General features: G+C 39.3%; 1 protein-coding gene across 2 annotated transcripts in view; it reads right to left on the minus strand.

Annotated features, from left to right (window-relative positions):
* ATAD2 (ATPase family AAA domain containing 2) overlaps positions 1–20,722 on the minus strand; it is a 96,753-nt gene that overhangs the window by 50,814 nt on the left and 25,217 nt on the right. For both annotated transcript variants that reach the window (XM_055116901.2, XM_003820482.6), the window contains 5 exons: positions 9,856–10,004; positions 1,978–2,027; positions 1,013–1,178; positions 579–681; positions 246–333 (listed from right to left, as the gene is read on the minus strand). In XM_055116901.2, coding sequence (XP_054972876.2) covers positions 246–333; positions 579–681; positions 1,013–1,038 — 217 coding nt within the window. In that variant the 5' untranslated portion in view covers positions 1,039–1,178; positions 1,978–2,027; positions 9,856–10,004. The remainder of the gene's footprint in view (positions 1–245; positions 334–578; positions 682–1,012; positions 1,179–1,977; positions 2,028–9,855; positions 10,005–20,722) is intronic.

Raw genomic sequence — 20,722 nt, forward strand, 5'->3', positions numbered from 1 at the left:
CCATAGTGGATGTATTACATAAGCAGACCAATATTATTGGCTTTAGATTGTTGATTTCAGTTACTTTCCCAAACAAAACATATATCCTTTTAAGCTCTCCCCTTTCCCCACTTTTAAGTTACCAATCCTCTGATCTCTCACAAACTACCATAAATGTCACACCTTCTAAATAAAAAGGCTATTTTCTACTAAATAAAAAGTTCTTAAATTCAATCCCAGAAGACAGAACAAGAGAAGAGACTAACCCACACTGCCTTCTTGATTATCAGTTGTTTCTTCATCAGTTCTTTGAATATCTTTCTGTTTTCCTCTTGTGTACATATTAAGATTGTTCTAAAAATGTTTAAATAAAAGCCATTAACATTTGGAATCTATTTATTAAAAAAATTAAGTTGGATCCTCCAATCTTGTTTAAAATTAAGATATTTACAGCCATAAACTCTTACATTTCCAGCAGTAACTAATGACTGATAAAATAAATGCTGGAAAAAGTGATGTTTAACGAAAAATGGATTAGGTACTATAAAAAAAATTAAACTGGATATTAAATCATTCCCTTAATGGAAGAATATATTTACTTCTTCTGTTTCATTAAACACTCCCAAGTCTTCAAGTTCTCTCATTCGCTGTCTACGCATCTTCTTCATGTCATCCATTTTTTGAAGTACAGCTTCAGCAGTGCTTTAAAAAAAAGATATAAATGTAAGTGAAAATTGTAAAAGAGTAGCAGAATTTTAAAAACTTTATTTTTCTTCCATTGCAAACTTTTGGCACTAAGGTTTTAAATATTTTTATAAGAAGCATTGATTTACTTGTATAAAAATATTTTAAAATTTCTTTCCAAGAATAGAGACATATACAGAATTGTCACAAAGACCTCTGATAATCATTCTCCTGTACGCTTTACGTAGTAGAATGCATTAAATGTTTGGGCTGGTTGAAATCCATGATTCCTCCCCAACAAAAAGTCTCTGACAGATAAATCATCTTGATCTAAGGAATTTTTACTTACTTAGTTATAAGTTTGTCAAACAGCATGGACTGGTTTACACCACTATAACGACTTCTAATCCTACAACTTCGACGCACTTCAACATCACCATTATCTTCATGTAAGTGTTCTGTACTTTGAACGATGTTTCTAGCCCTCAATGACCGAGTAACTGGAATCACTTTGTCTTCACAAATGCATACATAAAAATAAATAGAAACATTTGAAGTAATAGTATTTATAAAACAATTCTAAAATGAACAATTGAAAAGCTATACTTTCATGTAACAAAATTATAGTATCTTAAACTTAGCTTTCTTAAAACATCAGAAAACAAAAATAAAGTTAAAACATACACCTACCATAAGATTGAGCCCACCTACTCCCAGGAAAAGAGGGAAGATATGTAATACAAAGACTTGTACATGAATGTTCAAAGCAGCTTTGTGATAGCCCCAAACCAGAAACAACCCAAGTCCATCAAAAGGTGAAGAGATAAATTGTGGTATATCCATATAATGGAATACTACTCATCAACAAAAAAGTGACCACATGGATTCTCAAAGCAATTATGATGAGTTGCAAGAAGCCAAACAAAGAATAAATACTGTATGATTCCATGTATATAAAACTCTAGATAATACAAACTAAGCTATAATAACAGAGAACAGATTCTAAAATGAATGGTCACGGCTATGTTCCAATGAAATTATTTGCTCAGGAATCTGGTGGGGAGTAGTGTCAAAGAGTGAGGAGAGAAGCTAGAAGAGCCAGGAGGAATTATAAAAGGGCCCGGGGAAGTTTTTGGGGGTAATAATTACCTTCACTATCTTATTGTGGTGATGGCTTCATGGCATATACTTACGTTAAAACCTAACAAATTATACACTTTAAACATCTAAAATTTATTGTAGGTACCTCAAAAACCTGTAAACAGAATATTAATTACACATTTTAAGATTTGAAATGACTTTAACAGTACTTACCTTCTCTGTGCTCTTCTTTTTTTTTATCAGCCTGCTGTCTGGCCAACTGCCTAGATTTTAAAAAATTAGATTAATTCAAAATAATTGACATAACTTTATTTTTATTTATTTAGATGGGATTGCACTCCATCATCCAACAGGAGTGCAGTGGCACAATCATGACTCACTACAGCCTCAAACTGCTGGGCTCAAGCAATACCTCCCACCTCAGCCTCCCCAGTAGGTAGAACTACACACCTCACTACATCCAGCTAACTTTTTTTTTTTTTTTGAGACGGAGTCTTGCTCTGTCGCCCAGGCTGGAGTGCAGTGGCGCGATCTTGGCTCACTGCAAGCTCCCCCTCCTGGGTTCGTGCCATTCTCCTGCCTCAGCTTCCCGAGTAGTTGGGACTACAGGCTCCTGTCATCTCGCCCAGCTAATTTTTTGGATTTTTAGTAGAGATGAGGTTTCACCGTGTTAGCCAGGATGGTCTCGATCTCCTGACCTCATGATCTGCCCACCTCAGCCTCCCAAAGTGCTGGGATACAGGCTTGAGCCACCGCGCCTGGCTGCTAACTTGTAACATTTTTTGTAGAGATGGGGGGGGGGTCTCGCTTTTTTGTCCAGGTTGGTCTTGAACTACTGGCCTCAAGCAGTTCTCCAGTTCTCCCACCTTAGCCTCCCAAAGTGCTAGGATTATAGGTATGAGCCACCATACCTGGCTATAACTGACATAACTATTTCTTATATTCCATAATACTACAAACAAGACATAACTGTATTTCTTATATTCCATAATACTACAAACAAGACAAAAAGTTAAATCAGCCTGGAGAACAAATACTAAGATACCTAAAAACTTAAAATATACTGAAAAAAATAGGCCAGGCATGGTAGTTCACACCTGTAATCTCAGCACTTTGGGAGGTTGAGACGGGTGGATCATGAGGTCAGGAAATCGAGACCATCCTGGCTAACAGGGTGAAACCCCGTCTCTACTACAAATACAAAAAAATTAGCCAGGCGTGGTGGTAGGCGCCTGTAGTCCCAGATACTCAGAAGGCTGAGGCAGGAGAATGGCATGAACCCAGGAGGCGGAGCTTGCAGTGAGCCGAGATCCCGCCACTGCACTCCAGCCTGGGCAACAGAGTGACACCTCGCCTCAAAAAAAAAAAAAAAAAAAAAATCTACTAAGCAAAACAGTATGTGCCATTAATTTGTTTTTAGTGACTCAATTTTCCATCCTTAGGCTGCATCTGCATCTGTTAATCAACCTATGTATCAAGCTATTTGCAAGTGGGCTGGTTTATATGTGGAATTTCAAATATTACAACTTAAAGTAAAATAAAACCATCTTTCCCCGATGAGTTAACTTATATATTCTCATTAACAAAGTAAGTCTTCATTAATTCCTCATCTCTCTTGGAAGACAGGTAAGAATTAAGAAGAAAATAAAAACTTTTGTCTGGGCACAGTGGCTCATGCCTGTAATCCCAGCACTTTGGGAGGCCAGGAGTTCAAGACCAGCCTGGCCAACATGGTGAAACTCCATCTCTAGTTAAAAACAAACAAACAAACAAACAAACAAAATCAAAACCAGTCAGGTGCCTGTAGTCCCACCTACTCAAGAGCCTGAGGCAGGAGAATCACTTGAACCTGGGAGGCAGTGGCTGCAGTGAGCCGAGATTGCACCACTACATTCCAGCCCGGGTGACAGAGCACAGGGTCCATCTCAAAAACAAACAAACAAACAAACTTTTGAGTAGTCCACCTACAGGTAAAGGCTTAGTTTCTTCAAAGGCTCACAGACTTTTCTCATAAAGGAGCTCCTCCCTTCATACCATGTAGGTCTATACATTTTATAAACCAGGCCCCTTTCAGATGCTAGAAACAGAATTACTAAAGCACTATTTTTCTGAACCACCCACCCCTACTGCCTTCTTTTTGCCTGCAGGAGGAAAGCAACCTTCCAAGGGTTGGTAAACTTTTCCTTCAATTGCTATGCACTAAATATTTTAAGCTTGGAAGCCATACAGTCTCCTCTGTCACAGCTACCTAACATTATAGGGTGAAAGGAGCCACATACAAAATGAATGGGCATGGCAGTGTTCCAAGGAAACTATTTACAAAAATATGCAGCTGGAGTTTGTCAACCGCTGCAAATCTGATGAAAGCTACGGTATACACAAGTTTAAACATTACTTCAGAGGTTTTGTGTACACTCTGCGAAGACTATACCTAATCACTGGACCCTAGTTAAGAACCCCAGGATCAAGTAAGTAAGTATGTAGATCCTGCCCTCATGACACAGTTACTCATATCTTTCTGTCTTTTTCTAACAATCTTGATCCTCTGGTCTTTGAGCCTCAAGTAGATTGAAAACAAAGAGTAAAAAAAAGAATGGAAAGGAAGGAAATAAAGAGATTTCTATAGTCAGGCATGCTGACAACAGTGAAAAAGAAACAGGAGAAGTATATGAAAAAGGACTCAGAAATACTGTAGGCTCTTTTATATAAGCCTTATGCAAACAGATACTGATGTTACCATTACGTAAAATAATCATCACTATTTGTAATAATGACCTGAATGTAGGGAGAGGATTTTTGTACAGGAAATCTTCTTGACAGAAGACACACAAATGGCCAATAAGCACATAAAATGATGCTCAACATTATTAGCCATCAGGGAAAGGTAAATCAGAACCACAGTGAGATACTTCACACCTGTTAAAATGGCGAACACCAAAAAGGCAGACTATGACAAGTGTTGGTGAGGATGTAGAGAGCCTCATACATTGGTGGTAGGAATGTAAAATGCTGTAAATGTTTTGGAAAAGTATGCTACTTCCTCAAAATGTTAGTGTTACTATTTGACTCAGCAATTCCACTGCCAGGTGTATACCCAAAAGAACTGACACCTACCTCCACATAAAAATGTGTATACCTACATTCATATCATTATTCATAATGGCCAAAAAGTAGACAATCGAAATGCTCACCAACCAATGAATGAATAAACAAAACATGGTATGTCAATACAATTGACTCTTATTCAACAATAAGAAGTACTGAGCCAGCCACAGTGGCTCACGCTGTAATTCCAGCATTTTGGGAGGTCAAGACGGGTGAATCACCTGAGATCAGGAGTTCAAGACCAGCCTGGCCAAAATGGTGAAACTCCGTATCTACTAAAAATACAAAAATTAGTGGCTGGGTGCAGTGGCTCATGCCTGTAATCCCAGCACTTTGGGAGGCTCAGACAGGTGGATCACAAGGTCAAGAGTTCAAGACCAGCCTGGCCAAGATGGTGAAACCCCATCTCTACTAAAAATACAAAAATTGGCTGGGTGTGGTGGCGGGCACCTGTAATCCCAGCTACTTGGGAGGCTGAGGCAGAGAACTGCTTGAACCTGGGAGGCGGAGGTGGCAGTGAGCCGAGATTGAGCCACTGCATTCCAGCCTGGGCAACAGAGCAAGACTCCATCTCAAAATAAAAAAAAAAAATTAGGCTAGGTGCAGTAGCTCATGCCTGTAATCCCAACACTTTGGGAGGCCTAGACGGGCAGATTGCCTGAGATCAGGAGTTCGAGACCAGCCTGACCAACATGGTCTCATCCTGTCTCTACTAAAAATAGAAAAATTAGCTGGATGTGGTGGCGGTTGCCTGTAATCCCAGCTACTCGGGAGGCTGGGGGAGGAGAATCTCTTGGACCTGGGAGGCAGAGGTTGCAGTGAGCCGAGATTGTGCCATTGCACTCCAGCCTGGGCGACAAGAGCAAAACTCTGTCTAAAAAAAAAAGCTGGGCATGGTGGCACATGACTGTAATCCCAGCTACTCAGGAGGCTGAGTTAGGAGAACTGCTTGAACCTGGGAGGCAGAGGTTGCAGTGAGCCAAGACTGCACTCCAGTCTGGTCAACAGAGCGAGACTCCATCTCAAAACACACACACACACACTAAAACCATGGAATTGTACACTTTAGAATTGTGAATTGTATGGTGTATAAATTATATCTCAATAAACTGTTATTAAGAAATAATTAATATGGCCAGGCACCGTGGCTAGCACCTGTAATCCCAGCACTTTGGGAGGCTGAGGCAGGGGGATTGCTAGAGTCCAAAAAAGTTCAAGACAAGCCTGGGTAACATGGTGAGACTCCATCTCCACAAAAAATTTAACAATGAGGCAGGGTGTGGTGGCTCACGCCTGTAATCCCAGCACTATGGGAGGCCAAGGCAGGCAGATCACTTGAGGTCAGGAGTTCTACACCAGTCTGGCCAACATGGTGAAATCCTATCCTCCTAAAAATACAAAAATTAGCTGGGTGTGGTAGGGTATGCCTGTAATCCCAGCTACTCAGAGGCTGAGGCAGGAGAATCACTTGAAGCCAGGGGGCGGAGGTTGCAGTGAGCCAAGATTGCGCCACTGCAATCCAGCCTGGGCAAAAAGAGTGAGACTCCGTCTCAAAAAAAAAAAAAAAAAAAAAAAAAAAAAAAAAAAAAAGGGGGGGGCCAGGTGTGGTGTTGCAAACTTGTAGTCCCAGCTACTTGGGAGGCTGAGGTGGGAGGACCACTGGATCACTTGAGCCTGGGGGGTTGAGGCTACTGTGAGCCATGATCATGCCACTACACTCCAGCCTGGGTGACAGAGCAAGGCAATATTCTCAAAAAGAAAAAAAGTATTAATAAAAAGGATAGAAATTCAATATATTTTAGAAGTAATCTAATTAAAAATACCAAGTCATTCCTCTTTAAATCCACATCGAAAGCATTTATTTTATTATACTCCCTTAAGACCTTTCTAACATAAAGCCAAACAATGTTTTATAAACTTGAATAATGTACAGATCCTTTTAAAGGTAAAAACAGGACTTCCAACATTAATTTTTTTGACTATGTAAACCAAACTAAATAGAAGTTCATCTATAAGTTTTATACAAATAAAACTATAAAACCATCAATAAATATTAATGTAATAAGGGGTTTTGCTAAAATGAAATAACCATTTGGTGTATGAATGCGGTATTGACTGCTATCAGTTTCTCTCGAGTTTGGCATGTCGTGTATCATAATTGCTATATATACTGCTGTGTACCATGATGGGGCAACTCATCCACTTCTCTTTATTGGAAATGTGCCAAACATTCATTTAAATAGTACGTCATGCTACCACATCATATTGCCTTTCATACAGAAGCAGATGCATCATTTATGTATTCAGGTCTGATTCTGTTCTTATCTCATTAATCTAAGATAACTATAGTACTACTTGATGCCAATTCAACTGTAAACACAAATGTATGGCCTCAAATTTTATGGCAATTCTCTATAAGGTAACAATTTAGGGGGCCTAAAATGTTTATTTTTTTCTTCAGATCATCAAAAACAATTTTAAGTTCTCAGAGACAGTTAATGGACCACTACCTTACCCCAGAAGAATAAACCTTAAGACTTCAAATTTCAGAAGTATCGGGCTGGTTTATATTGTACTTCATCAATTCTAAAAGTTGTACGTTTCTCCCCATTTTAACATCTCTGAAATTGGAATGTGTCTTACTGATGGCACCTCACAGTTTACTGTCAGTGATTTTCTTTTTTAGTGTCCCATAAACATTGTCATGTAATTGCTGATACTATGGATTTCATAAAATACAGTATAAAACACTCCATAAATAATGGATAAGACGCAAATTAAAAAATATGTATTAAAAGAATGATAAAATAGCTGAGAAAAAAATTAAAAACTCAAAAGGGCATAACCTTGCTTATCTAGAAAATATGGTATACAAAATCAGAGAATCAAAATTCCAGGCCAGCGCAGTAGCTCACACCTGTAATCCCAGCACTGTGGGAGGCTGAGGTTGGTGGATCACCTGAGGTCAGGAGTTCGAGACCAGCCTGGCCAACATGGCGAAACCCCATCTCTACTAAAAATACAAAAATTAGCTGGGCATGGTGGCGCGTGCCTGTAATCCCAGTTACTAGGTGAGCTGAGGCAGAAGGATCACTTGAACCTGGGAGGCGGAGGTTGCAGTAAGCTGAGATCATGCCACTGCATTCAGCATGGGCAACAGAGCAAGACTCTGTCTCAAAAAAAAAAAAGAATCAAAATTCCATTTAAGAGCAGGAGGATTTCAGTCTTCTAAGTCATTACAAATTGTTTATTTATGAGAAGAAGTAATGTAAAAACGATTCTTTTTTTTTTTGAAACAGGGTCTCACTCTCAGTGGCATGATTATAGCTCACTGCAGCCTTGACCTCCCCAGCTCAAGTGATCCTCCTGCCTCAGCCTCCACAGTAGCTGGGACTACAGGTGTGCGACACCATGCCCAGATAATTTTTTTATTTTTATTTTTTGTAGAGATAGGGTCTCGTTATGTTGCCCAGGCTGGTATCAAACTCCCCGACTGAAGTGATCCTTCTGCCTTGGCCTCCCAAAGTGGTAGGATTACAGGTGTGAGCCACGGTGCCCAGCCAAAACAATTATTTCATCAAACAAATTTTACTCTAATTGGGGCTTTTCGCCCTGAACCAAAGATATTCCAGTTCCATGAATTTAGCCAAACTACCTAATCCATTAAAATTGATTTCTTGAGTTTAAAATAGGTTTCATGCCACCTCTTCTAAAAACAAAATCAAAAAACCGTACGTACAGACTGCTTTAGAAATACACCAACACCAACACATAGAAATTCATAAATGACTCAGAATTGATAAAAAACTTTATAGCAAGCAATCAGAAACAGAACTACGATTATGAATGAAGGCTTTGTATAGACTATGAAGTGGAGCCATAAATCACAAGCTAAGTTATAGTCACAAAAGGTCTCTTTAGATACTCAAATACCTGAGAACTGATCCTACGTCAGCTAACCTTGTTAGCTGTACTCACATGTATCACAGGTATCATCTTTGAATAATAAAAGCATGAATGTGTACATACTAATTTTTTTTTTTTTTTGGAGATGGAATCTTGCTTTGTTGCCCAGGCTAGAGTACAGTGGCACGATCTTGCCTCACTGCAATCTCTGCCTCCCAGGTTCAAGTGATTCTTCTGCCTCAGCCTCCCGAGTAGCTGGGACCTCAGGTGCATGCCATCATGCCCAGCTATATTTTTAAAATTTTATTTTTAGTAGAGATGGGGTTTCACCATATTGGCCCGGCTGGTCTCAAACTCCTGACCTCGTGATCTGCCTGCCTCGGTCTCCCAAAGTGCTGGGATTACAGGTGTGAGCCACTGCGCCCGGCCACGTATTATTATTATTATTATTTTTTGAGACTGAGTTTCGCTCTTGTTGTACAGGCTGGAATGCAATGGCATGATCTCCGCTCACTGCAACCTCCACCTACTGGGTTCAAGTGATTATCCTGCCTCAGCCTCCTGAGTAGCTGGGATTACAGGCATGCGCCATCAGGCCCAGCTAATTTTGTATTTTTTTTTTTGAGACAGAGTCTCACTCTGTCGCCCAGGCTGAAGTGCAGTGGTGCGATCTCAGCTCACTGCAAGCTCCGCCTCCTGGGTTCACGCCATTCTCCTGCCTCAGCCTCCCGAGTAGCTGGATTACAGGCACCCGCCACTACACCGGCTAATTTTTTGTATTTTTAGTAGAGACGGGGTTTCTCCATGTTGGTCAGGCTGGTCTTGAACTCCTGACCTCAGGTGATCTGCCTGCCTCGGCCTCCTAAAGTGCTGGGATTACAGGTGTGAGCCACCATGCCTGGCCACGTATTAATTTTTAATTTAGTCATACTCACTTGTGATCATTTATTTTCAAATAAACTACATTTTATAGCCCTGGAACCTTGATGACCAGTCAAAAATACACTTCAAAAATTAAAGCTAATCCTAAATTACTGCTTTAAAACTATTTTGAATTAGTGTTCAACCATCTTGTATTACCTTGTAAAATGCCTGCCATTAGCAAGTTGCTCCGTTATTTCCACATTCTTCTCAAAACTAGAATCTGAAGAATTCTGTGCATCTTTTCTCAAAGATCTTAAAGCACGTGTCCGGTGGTAGGTTTCAACTTCCTTAACTGATGACCCATCCTTTAAGAAAAATTAAGAAAACCATCTAAGTTTTTCTTTACAAAACTCCCAATTTAAATTCCTCCAAAGAGTATTCTCTGATTACAAGTTAGTAAAAACTGCTTTTTGTGCAGAATCATTTTGCATCTCCCCAAGAAACTACAAGTTAGTATCTAGAATAACCATTTCATGATAAACAAATATCAGCAATGTCTATGAAGCAGCTACTATAAGATTTACTGGTTTATAGTTCATAACAAGTAGTTCATAACCACTTTATAAAAAGTAGTCTAGACAGTGAAGTTTTCCACCACTGACGAAAAGTTGCAATCGTTTATTATAGTAGTTACTCACTTATTTTAAGGCTATAGAAGTTAGAAAGACCTAAGAAAGATACAGACTCACCAAAATACTGTCACCTAACTATCAGCAGCAACCTCAAAATAACTGGTCCATCAGAATTATAATTTTGGCTTAAACAATGAAAAAGAGTTATTACTGTATATTTTGCCCAGTTTAACACAGCTAATGCAACAGCTGAATTAAAAAACTGTTTAACGCCTGGGCATGGTAGCTCATGCCTGCAATCCTAGCATTTTGGGAGACCTAGGCAGGTGGATTGCTTTGAGCTCACAAGTTCCAGAACAACATGGGCAACATGGCAAAACCCCATCTCTACTAAAATTGCAAAAAAATTAGCCAGGCATGGTGGAGCACACCTGTGGTCCCAGTTACTTGGTAGGCTGAAATGGGAGGATGATTTGAGCCTGGGAGGTGGAGGTTGCAGTGACCTGTGATCGCGCCACTGCACTCCAGCCTGGGCAACAGAGTGAGACCCTGCCACAAGACAAAACAAAACAAAACAAAACAAAACAAAACAAAACAAAACAAAACTGTTTAAGTATGTTAATCTGTTGTAAAAACCATACAGCTTTATGTAACTTCATTTTAGTACAATAAATAGACTAGAGGCTAAGTTAATGGGCTGCTTTATGAGCTAGAGGTTCTGTCATAAAGTATTCCAAAGTTCATACACCGCTCTGAGATCATATAGAGTATTTTCACATTAGAAGTCAAAGGTATCTAAAATACAAACAAAACAAAACAAACAAAAAAAGATAGGGCCAGGCACTGTTGCTCATGCCTGTAATCCCAGCACTTTGGGAGGTCAAGGTGGGCGGATCACTTGAGGTCAGGAGCTTGAGACCAGCCTGGCCATGGCCAACATTGTGAAACCCCGTCTCTACTAAAATACAAAAATGAGCTGGGCCTGGTGGTGCATGCATGTAATCCCAGCTACTTGGGAGGCTGAGGCAGGAGAATCACTTGAACCCAGGAGGCGGAGGTTGCAGTGAGCAGAGATCGTGCCACTGCACTCCAGCCTGGGCGACACAGCAAGACTCCATCACAAACAAACAAACAAACCAAAGATAGAAATCAAAGTCAAAGGTTCCTAACAACTCTATAATTCTATGCCCTACTACTCTGAAAACTGATCAGTTTAGAAAAACAGGCAGTGCTTTAGGAAAAAAACACCAAACATTTGAGTCCTTGGATCACATCCCAGGCTGGCTTTACTCTATTGTCGAATGCTGTTTTATCAGGGCATTTATTTTTGATTTGAGCAAAATATTTGGTTGGTTCACAATAAAAAGGATATTTATCCCACAATAATTTGTGTAAAAATTAGACAGGTACTTCAAAAATATTAAATGATGTGTAAGATTTGTCACCATCTTTATCAATGTACCTATATTTGAGGATGTTTGAAAAAAGAATACTTACTTACACCTTGGGTGGTGTATTATTTTTAAGACAAATATTTACATCTTAGATCAGTGTAGTGTATAAGACTTTCATTTTCCAAGGAACATTTAAAGGGAATCTGTTTCCAAATTATCAACTTTCATATGTACTTTTCCTTAAAACTGATCAGCCTGAAAAGGCACAAGGCATCCCATTCATTTGCCCTTCTCCATTTTAAAAAAAAAGTTCTAAAACCACAATGAGATACCAGCTCACACCAGTTAGAATGGTGATCATTAAAAAGTCAAGAAACAACAGATGCTGGAGAGGAGGTGGAGAAATAGGCACAATTTTACACAGGAGTGTAAATTAGTTCAACCATTGTGGAAGACAGTGTGGCGATTCCTCAAGGATCTAGAACCAGAAATACCATTTGACCCAGCAATCCCATTATTGGGTATATACCCAAGGGATTATAAATCATTCTACTATAAAAACACATGCACACGCATGTTCACTGCAGCACTATTTGCAATAACAAAGACTTGGAACCAACCCAAATGCCCATCAATGATAGACTGGATAAAGAAAATGTGGCATATATATACCATGGAAATACTATGCAGCCATAAAAAGGATGAGTTCATGTCATTTGCAGGGACATGGATGAAGCTGGAAGCCATCATTCTCAGCAAACTAACACAGGAACAGGAAACCAAACACTGCATGTTCTCACTCATAAGTGGGAGCTGAACAATGAGAACACATGGACACAGAGAGGGGAACACCATACACCGGGGCCTTTCGGGGAGTGGGGGGCATGAGGAGGGATAGCATTAGGAGAAATACCTAACGTAGATGACAGGTTGATGGATGCAGCAAACCACCACGGCACATATATACCTATGTAATAAACCTGCACATTCTGCACATGTATCCCAGAACTTAAAATATAATTTTAAAAGTAAACAAAATTAAATAAAAAAAAAAAGTTATATCTCTCACCCATTCTGAATTTCACTATTGCAGACACTTCAAGGTATTAAAAACTTTCATAAAGCCAAAGAAAAACACTGGTGTAGGTGTTAAGAAATTGAATGACAGCTGGGCATGGTGGCTCATGCCTGTAATCCCAGCACTTTGGGAGGCTGAGGCTGGCGGATCAACTGAGATTGGGAGTTCGAGACCAGCCTGACCAACATGGAGAAACCCTGTCTCTACTAAAAATACAAAAAATCAGCCGGGCGAGGTGGCGCATGCCTGTAATCCCAGCTACTTGGGAGGCTGAGGCAGGAGAATCACTAGAACCCAGGAGGCGGAGGTTGCGGTGAGCCGGGATCATGCCATTGCACTCCAGCCTGGGCAATAAGAGCAAAACTCAGTCTCAAAAAACAAAAAAAAAAGAAAAAGAAAAAGAAACTGAATGACTAGGCCAGGCGTGGTGGCTCACGCCTGTAATCCCAACACTTTGGGAGGCTGAGGCGAGGGGATCATGAGGTCAAGAGATAGAGACCATTGTGGCTAACATGGTGAAATCACGTCTTTACTAAAAATACAAAATTAGCTGGGTGTGGTAGCACGCGCCTGTAATCCCAGCTACTTGGGAGGCTGAGGCAGGAGAATTGCTCGAACCTGGGAGGCAGAGGTTGCAGTGAACTGAGATCATGCCACTGCACTGCAGCCTGGTGACAGAGCGAGACTCCGTCTCAAAAAAAAAAAAAAAAAGAAAAAAAGAAACTGAATGACTAAAGAAAGGCAACAAATACTTTCCCTTATTAGGTGGTTTTCAATTCTCTGCTTTCAATAAAATTGAAAGGAGACCTAATAAAGCTAAAAGAACATTAAAAATCATTTTTGGCAAGTGACTTTTGATGTATAACCAAAAAAAACTGGGTGGCACTGCTAAGCATAACTCCTTTTATTACTGTCTACTTATTTATATAAACAATACTTACATTTATAAAAACAATGGAACCGATACACAAAAACACAGTCTTGATTTTTTGTTTGTTTGTTTTGCTTTAGGAGCTTTTAATGCTCAGACTGAAAAAGATCACAGGGTAGATTTTTCATGGTCATTGATCCATCTCTGACAAGGCAAGAATTTTCCCTTCACTCTGGTCACAGGTAGAAGTCCAGACTCTCCCCTAGCAATGTCTTCAGAATGGAGGGGCTCCCTTTGCAGTGCAGTCCCTCCCCAACCCAGAGGCAAGGAAGCAAGAGTATGTAATAAGCACCCATGTGCCAGGCCCATGCAAGGCATTTTCAAGAGAACACTGTCTTTAGCAATAAGTATGATACATCCACAGACACATGAACTAATTGGGTGGGTAAGGGAACTTCAACCATGTGAGATCTCATAAAATCTTACTTTTCTTGCTCACAAAATTGGAACGATACAAAGATTAGCGAAACAATTTTTTAAAATCTTACTTTCTAAGTTTTATCATTTCAAATCCAAGTAGATAATATGTTCTTGTTTTGATTGACAGAACATTAATTCTAACAACTCTACCCACAAACATTTTATTTCTTGGCGCTCAGAAGCCCACTAAGGCTCAGAAATTTTTCTTAAACTGATTTCATGTCCTATTCAAGTGTTGTCTACAACCTGCATAACCAGTACTTTGTACAACTTGTTTATACTTTAATTGTATATAAACGTTTTTAAAGAAAAAGTTAGGTACCTCCAAACTTGAATTCACCTGTGTAAAACATTTTAAAAGGATACAATTCTCTTTTGAGTACCATTACAGCTATACAGAGGTTTCCACTGGTTCTATTTTTCTACTGTTATTGATGAGCATGCTAACACTGACTGTCTTACATATAGTAGACATTTCAAATAAACGGCTTGTATAGAAAAAAAATTTCACATCACCATAAAATGCAGTGGGTCAAGTGGACTGAAAATGCAAATTAAAAGAGAGAAAAAAAAGAATCAAGGTAAACTTCGTTTGCTAAGAGTTTGCTCATGTTATTATTTTTAAATGTTTCAAAACATATCAACTGGTTTTTAGACTGCAGTGGATACACGTAAAGTCTGACATAATAGTTTTATTCTTTTTAATGTCAACATCAAAAGATGACAGAAATTACATCCTTTGAAAGAAATAAATGAGGGGGAAGTTGAGATGATAACTTAAAACTGTATGAGAGAATAAAGAACTAAAAAACAATTTAGGAACTCTTAGGAGAAAAGAGCATTGGATTTGGCAATGATTTCTTGGATGACACCAAAAGCACAGACAACAAAATAAAAATATGTAAGTTAGACCTCATCAAAATGAGTACCTTTTATGCACAAAGAACACTATCAACTGAGTGAAAAGGCAACCTACAGAATAGGAAAAAAATCTGCAAATCATATACTGATAAGGTATATAAGGTTTTATATATACATACACATATATATACACGCATACATATATATATATCTCCAGAATATTTAAAGAACTCCTTTGCAAAACAAGCAAACCAATTAAAAAATAAGCAAAAGATGTGAATAGAGATTTCTCCAAAGATAGACAAATAGCCAATAAACACATGAAAAGATGCTCAACATCACTAGTCATTAGAGAAACGCAAATCAAAACCACAGAGATAACACTTCACAGACATTAGGATGGCCATTCACAAAAAAAAAAAAAAAAAAAAAAGGAGAAAATAGCAATTGTTGGTGAGGATGTAGAGAAACTGGAATCCTTGTGTGTTGCTGGTGGTAACATAAAATAGTAAGGCAATTCCTCAAAAAGTTAAACACAAAATTTCTATATGATCCAGCAATTCCACTTTTGGGTATATACCCAAAGAAGCGAATGCAGGGACTTGCACAAATATTTGTACTCATGTTCACAGCAGCATTATTCAATTCCCAAAAGGGGAAGCAACCCAAGTGTCCATTGACAGATGAACGGACAAACAAAACATGGTACATACAATGGAATATTATTCCTTCTTGTTTAAAAAAGGAAATTTTAACACATGCTACAATATGGATGAACTCTGAAGATATGCTAAGTGAAATAAGCAAGTCATAAAAGACAAATATGATTAGCCCAGGAATATGAGATTCAGAGAACAGTCACACAGAGACAGAAAGTAGAATAGTGGTTGCCAGGGACTAGGAGGAGAGAGGAACTGGGAGTAAGTGTTTAATGGGTACAGAGTTTCAATTCTGGAAGATGAAAAAGTTCTGGAGATGAATGGTGATGATGGTTGCAGAACAATGTGAATGTACTTAATGAACTATAAGCTTAAAAATGGTTAAAACGGTCAATTTTATGTTATGAATATTTTGGTACATTAAAAAAGAAAATAAATGCTACCATATTCCTGAGGATAAAAAAAGATTTTGTTTCCTTACAAAACAAGAAAAGGGGTGGATGGGGACAATACTAGGAAAAAAACATTTCCTAAGAAACTTGGAAGACAATCTTATAAGTGGTATAAGAGAATCTTTGATTTGCATAGTGAACGGCTTGTCATTCTCTCCAAATAAGTACTAGGCAGCAAGAAAGACTCAACAATGTGGGCAAAAAAAAAAAAAAAAAAAAAATTATTTGGGAGTGCTCTATATAGAGTATACACTAAAAAATTTTTTAAATGCATCTTTCAAAAACAGTTCTAACAAAAGCAATATAAAAATAAAGGCAATACATGCCCATTATTACTGGAAAAATGAAAATGTCACCCTTAATTTCAGCCACTCACAGACAACCTCTTTTAATCTCTTGGTGCAAAAACCATTTTTTTCCTATGCAAACATATTTACATGATTTTAAAGCTGAGATAATACTATATATGTTTTATAAGTTTTTTCTAGTAATATCAATATTTTTTCATGTCATTAAATATTACTCTAAAAATTTAATGAATGAATAGTATTTCAGCCATTACATGAATCTATTTAACAAATTGCTGAATGTATTATATTTAGGTTGCCTGCAATTTTTTCTGATGTTATAAATATCTCTAGATGAATTATCTTGTGTATATCTTCTTTCCTAAGGAAGACTAGCACAGGTATTAAACCAAAGTCATCTAATTCCCAAGAGGTAAGTTCAACACTGTTAACAGCAATTAACACTGGATGACAGAGATGGGGACTTTCACTTTCTATTTTTCACATTTTCACATGTATTACCAGAAAAAAATTCCTAAAAAGTAAAAAACAAAGAGAAAACAAACTTAATCTGAAATTTTAACCTAGAGATGTAATATTCTCATTTATTCTTTGGCTAAAATCTACCTAAATATTGAGAGCACTTATAGTTCTTTAAAAGTGAAGTTTTAAGAGAGGAAATGTTAGTATTTTGTTAAATTTTAAGTCTCTCACAACCTTGCAGAATCAGTAAGTTAACACAGAGAAAAAGCAGCAATAAAATAACAAAAAAGTTTTCCTAAAGTAGACACAGTTGCATAATAAAAATATTCTGTTATTTTTCACAGAAGACCAAGCTTATTCAAGCTTTAAATTCATTTTTTAAAAAGCATGTCTGAGGGGGAGGTCAGTTGTTTGAGTCAATTCAAATATCAACAAATGAGGTTGAAATAGGATGTACTCAACACAAATTTAGGGCTCCCTGAAAACTTAAACAGCAGTATATTCTAATATACGATATACATGTTATATCACTATAGTTGTGATATCCTTCCTTAGCTTTGTCTTTAAACATGAGTTTAAACCACTTCACCATCTACTCGGTAAACTCCAATTTAGTTTCTACCTCCACAGCTCTTTCAGTACATTCACAACTGTCTCCCAATAGCTACATCCAATAGCCTTTTCTCTACCTCACTGACTTCTACAGAACTGATCACTACCTTATTTATTTTTAGAGATAGGGTCTTGCTCCGTCACCCAGGCTGGAGTACAGTGGCACAATCATGGCTCACTGCAGCCTCAACTTCCTGAGCTCAAGAGATCCTCCTGCCTCAGCCTCCCCAGTAGTAGCTGGGGCTACAGGCATGTGCCACCATGCCTGGCTACTGATTATGTATTTTATCTTATTTTATTTTATTATTTTGAGACGGAGTCTTGCTCTGTCACCCAGGCTGGGGTGCAGTGAGTGTAGCAGCACGATCTCGGCTCACTGCAACCTCTGCCTCCTGGTTCAAGCGATTCTCTCTCTCAGCCTCCTGAGTAGCTGGGACTAGAGGCAGGCACCACCACACCCAGCTGGTTTTTGTAGAGACAGGGTTTCACCACATTGCCCAGGCTGGTCTTGAACTCCTCGGCTCAAGTTATCCACCTGCCTCGGCCTCCTAAACTGCTGGGATTACAGGTGTGAGCCACCATGCCCAGCCAATTTTTATTTTTTATTTTAGAGATGGTGGGGGCGGGGCGGGGAGGGGGGTCTCACTATGTTGCTCAGGCTGGTCTCGAACTTCTAGCTTCAGGTGATCCTCCCACCTTGGCCTCCCAAAGTGCTGGGATTAGAAGTGTGAGCCACTGTGCCTGGCCACTACTTTCTTAAAATGCTTCGGTCCCTTGGTTTACGTAATACTCTTAGTTCCATGATTCAACTTCTCACCTTTAAAATACAGGCATTGCTTCAGACCTCCTTAATTCTTTTTGTGCTTTGCTGTTCTCTTCTCTTTTTTTTTTTTGACACAGAGTCTCGCCCTGTCGCCCACGCTGAAGTGCAGTGGCGCGATCTTGGCTCACTGCAAGCTCCGCCTCCTGGGTTCACGCCATTCTCCTGCCACGGCCTCCCAAGTAGCTGGGATTACAGGAGCCCGCCACCACGCCTGGCTAATTTTTTTTTTTTTTTTGTATTTTTAGTAGAAATGGGGTTTCACCGTGTTAGCCAGGATGGTCTCGATCTCCTGACCTCCTGATCCGCCCGCCTTGGCCTCCCAAAGTGCTGGGATTACAGGTGTGAGCCACCGTGCCCGGCCTGTGCTTTGCTGTTTTCTATTCATCCTCAAGGACAAGCAGTCCTAACCTCTTAGCAATTCTGGCATAAAACTCCCAATGGTCGGCCAGGCGCGGTGGCTCACATCTGTAATCCCAGCACTTTGGGAGGCCAAGGCAGGCGGATCACGAAGTCGGGAGATCGAGACCATCCTGGCTATCATGGTGAAAACCCAGTCTCTACTAAAAATACAAAAACTTAGCCGGGCGTGGTGGCGGGCGCCTGTAGTCCCAGCTACTCAGGAGGCTGAGGCAGGAGAATGGCGTGAACCCAGAAGGAGGAGCTTGCAGTGAGCCCAGATCGCGCCACTGCACTTCAGCCTGGGCGACAGAGCAAGGCTCCGTCTCAAAAACAAAACAAAACAAAACAAAACTCCCAATGGTCTACTGCTCACTTCTTTAGCTGGAAACAACAACGTCTTCCCTCCCTGTGTTCAAACAACTCTCAGATCCTGTGCTGTATTATTTGACATTTTTCTCCATTCCTACTAATACCACGTTAATTTAAACTCTAAGGATCTAGGAATCTAGAATACTTAGTATATGGATACTAGATACTAAGAATCTAGTAATGAGGATAATAATAGTTTATAAACAGGAGAAATATATGTGTCTTATCAAGTACTATGCCTGGTACATAGCAACTGCTATATAAGTGGTAGCTATTACTATTATTTTATATATATATATATATATATATTTTTTTTTTTTAGACAGAGTCTCGCTCTCTTGCCCAGGCTAGAGTGCAATGGCGCAATCTCGGCTCACTGCAACCTCTGCCTCCAGGGTTCAAGCAATTCTGCCTCAGCCTCCCCGGCAGCTTGGATTACAGGTGCACACTGCCACATCCGGCTAATTTTTGTATTTTTAGTAGAGACGGGATTTCACCATGTTGGCTAGGCTGGTCTTGAACTTCTGATCTCAGGTGATATGCCCGCCTCGGCCTCCCAAACAAAGTGCTAGGATTACAGGCATGAGCCACTGCACCCAGACTACCATTATAATCTTTTAACTGGTCTTCTTAGCTCTAGGTTTGTTAACTATAATCCATCCTAAACACTGTCTCATCAGATCCCTGTTCTAGCTCTTCACTGTCTCCCACATAAAGCTGTAACCTCTAAACCTAAAATCAAGGGCCCTTTCTTGCTTATGACTGAATACAGAACTGCCATGTCACCCAATTCCAGGGAACACCATTCACTGCCACACCCAGAAGCTCCCTATATATGCTTTGTGATACTCCATTAAGCTGTATACTTTTCATGTTTCTGTACTGTGTTATGCTTCAAGTTTTTAAAATCTCCTGTATGTTACACGTATTGGTGTTGAGTTTTGAGTATCTTTCCAGACTTTCAAATAAACATACAATTTTTAAAATAGTACCTTCTACATACTGCAGAATGTTCTATTTTACCTAACACACGGAAAAATTAAAATGTAGGTAAACAACCCAAAAGTAGGCCAGGCGCAGGTGGCTCACGCCTGTAATCCCAGACTTTGGGAGGCCAAGGCAGGTGGATCACCTGAGGTCAGGAGTTTGATACCCCGTCTCTACTAAAAATACAAAAATTAGCTGGGCATGGTGGCAGGCGCCTGTAATTGGAAGGTGCTTACAGCTACTCCGGAGGCTGAGGCAGGAGAATTGCTTGAATCCACGAGGCAGAGGTTGCAGTGAGCAGAGATTGCGCCATTGCATTCCAGCCTGGGTGACAAAAGCAAAACACAGTCTCAAAAGAAAAAAAAAAAAACCCAAAAGTAATGTACGATCATCATCAATTTAAAAAAAACACCCTACTATCCATCCTTAAGTGACTCTTCAACATGAGAAACAACCCTAAATTTACAGAAACCAAAGAACCTCAGACCTTAGAAAACAAAGAAAGTACAGAAATAGACAATGGCTACTCTGATTCTGGAAGAAAAAGAAACTACAGAAAAGATATCCAAAGTCATAAAGTTGGTAGGATGAAAATAAAAGTTTTAAAAAAACAACAAAAAACAAACTTAGACCACCACCACCACAATATTCAGGGAACCCATACAAGTCAGGAAAAAACAAAAACACAAATCTATA

The sequence above is a fragment of the Pan paniscus genome, chromosome 7 (assembly GCF_029289425.2).
Source record: "Pan paniscus chromosome 7, NHGRI_mPanPan1-v2.0_pri, whole genome shotgun sequence".
In the NCBI taxonomy this organism is placed as follows: domain Eukaryota; kingdom Metazoa; phylum Chordata; class Mammalia; order Primates; family Hominidae; genus Pan; species Pan paniscus.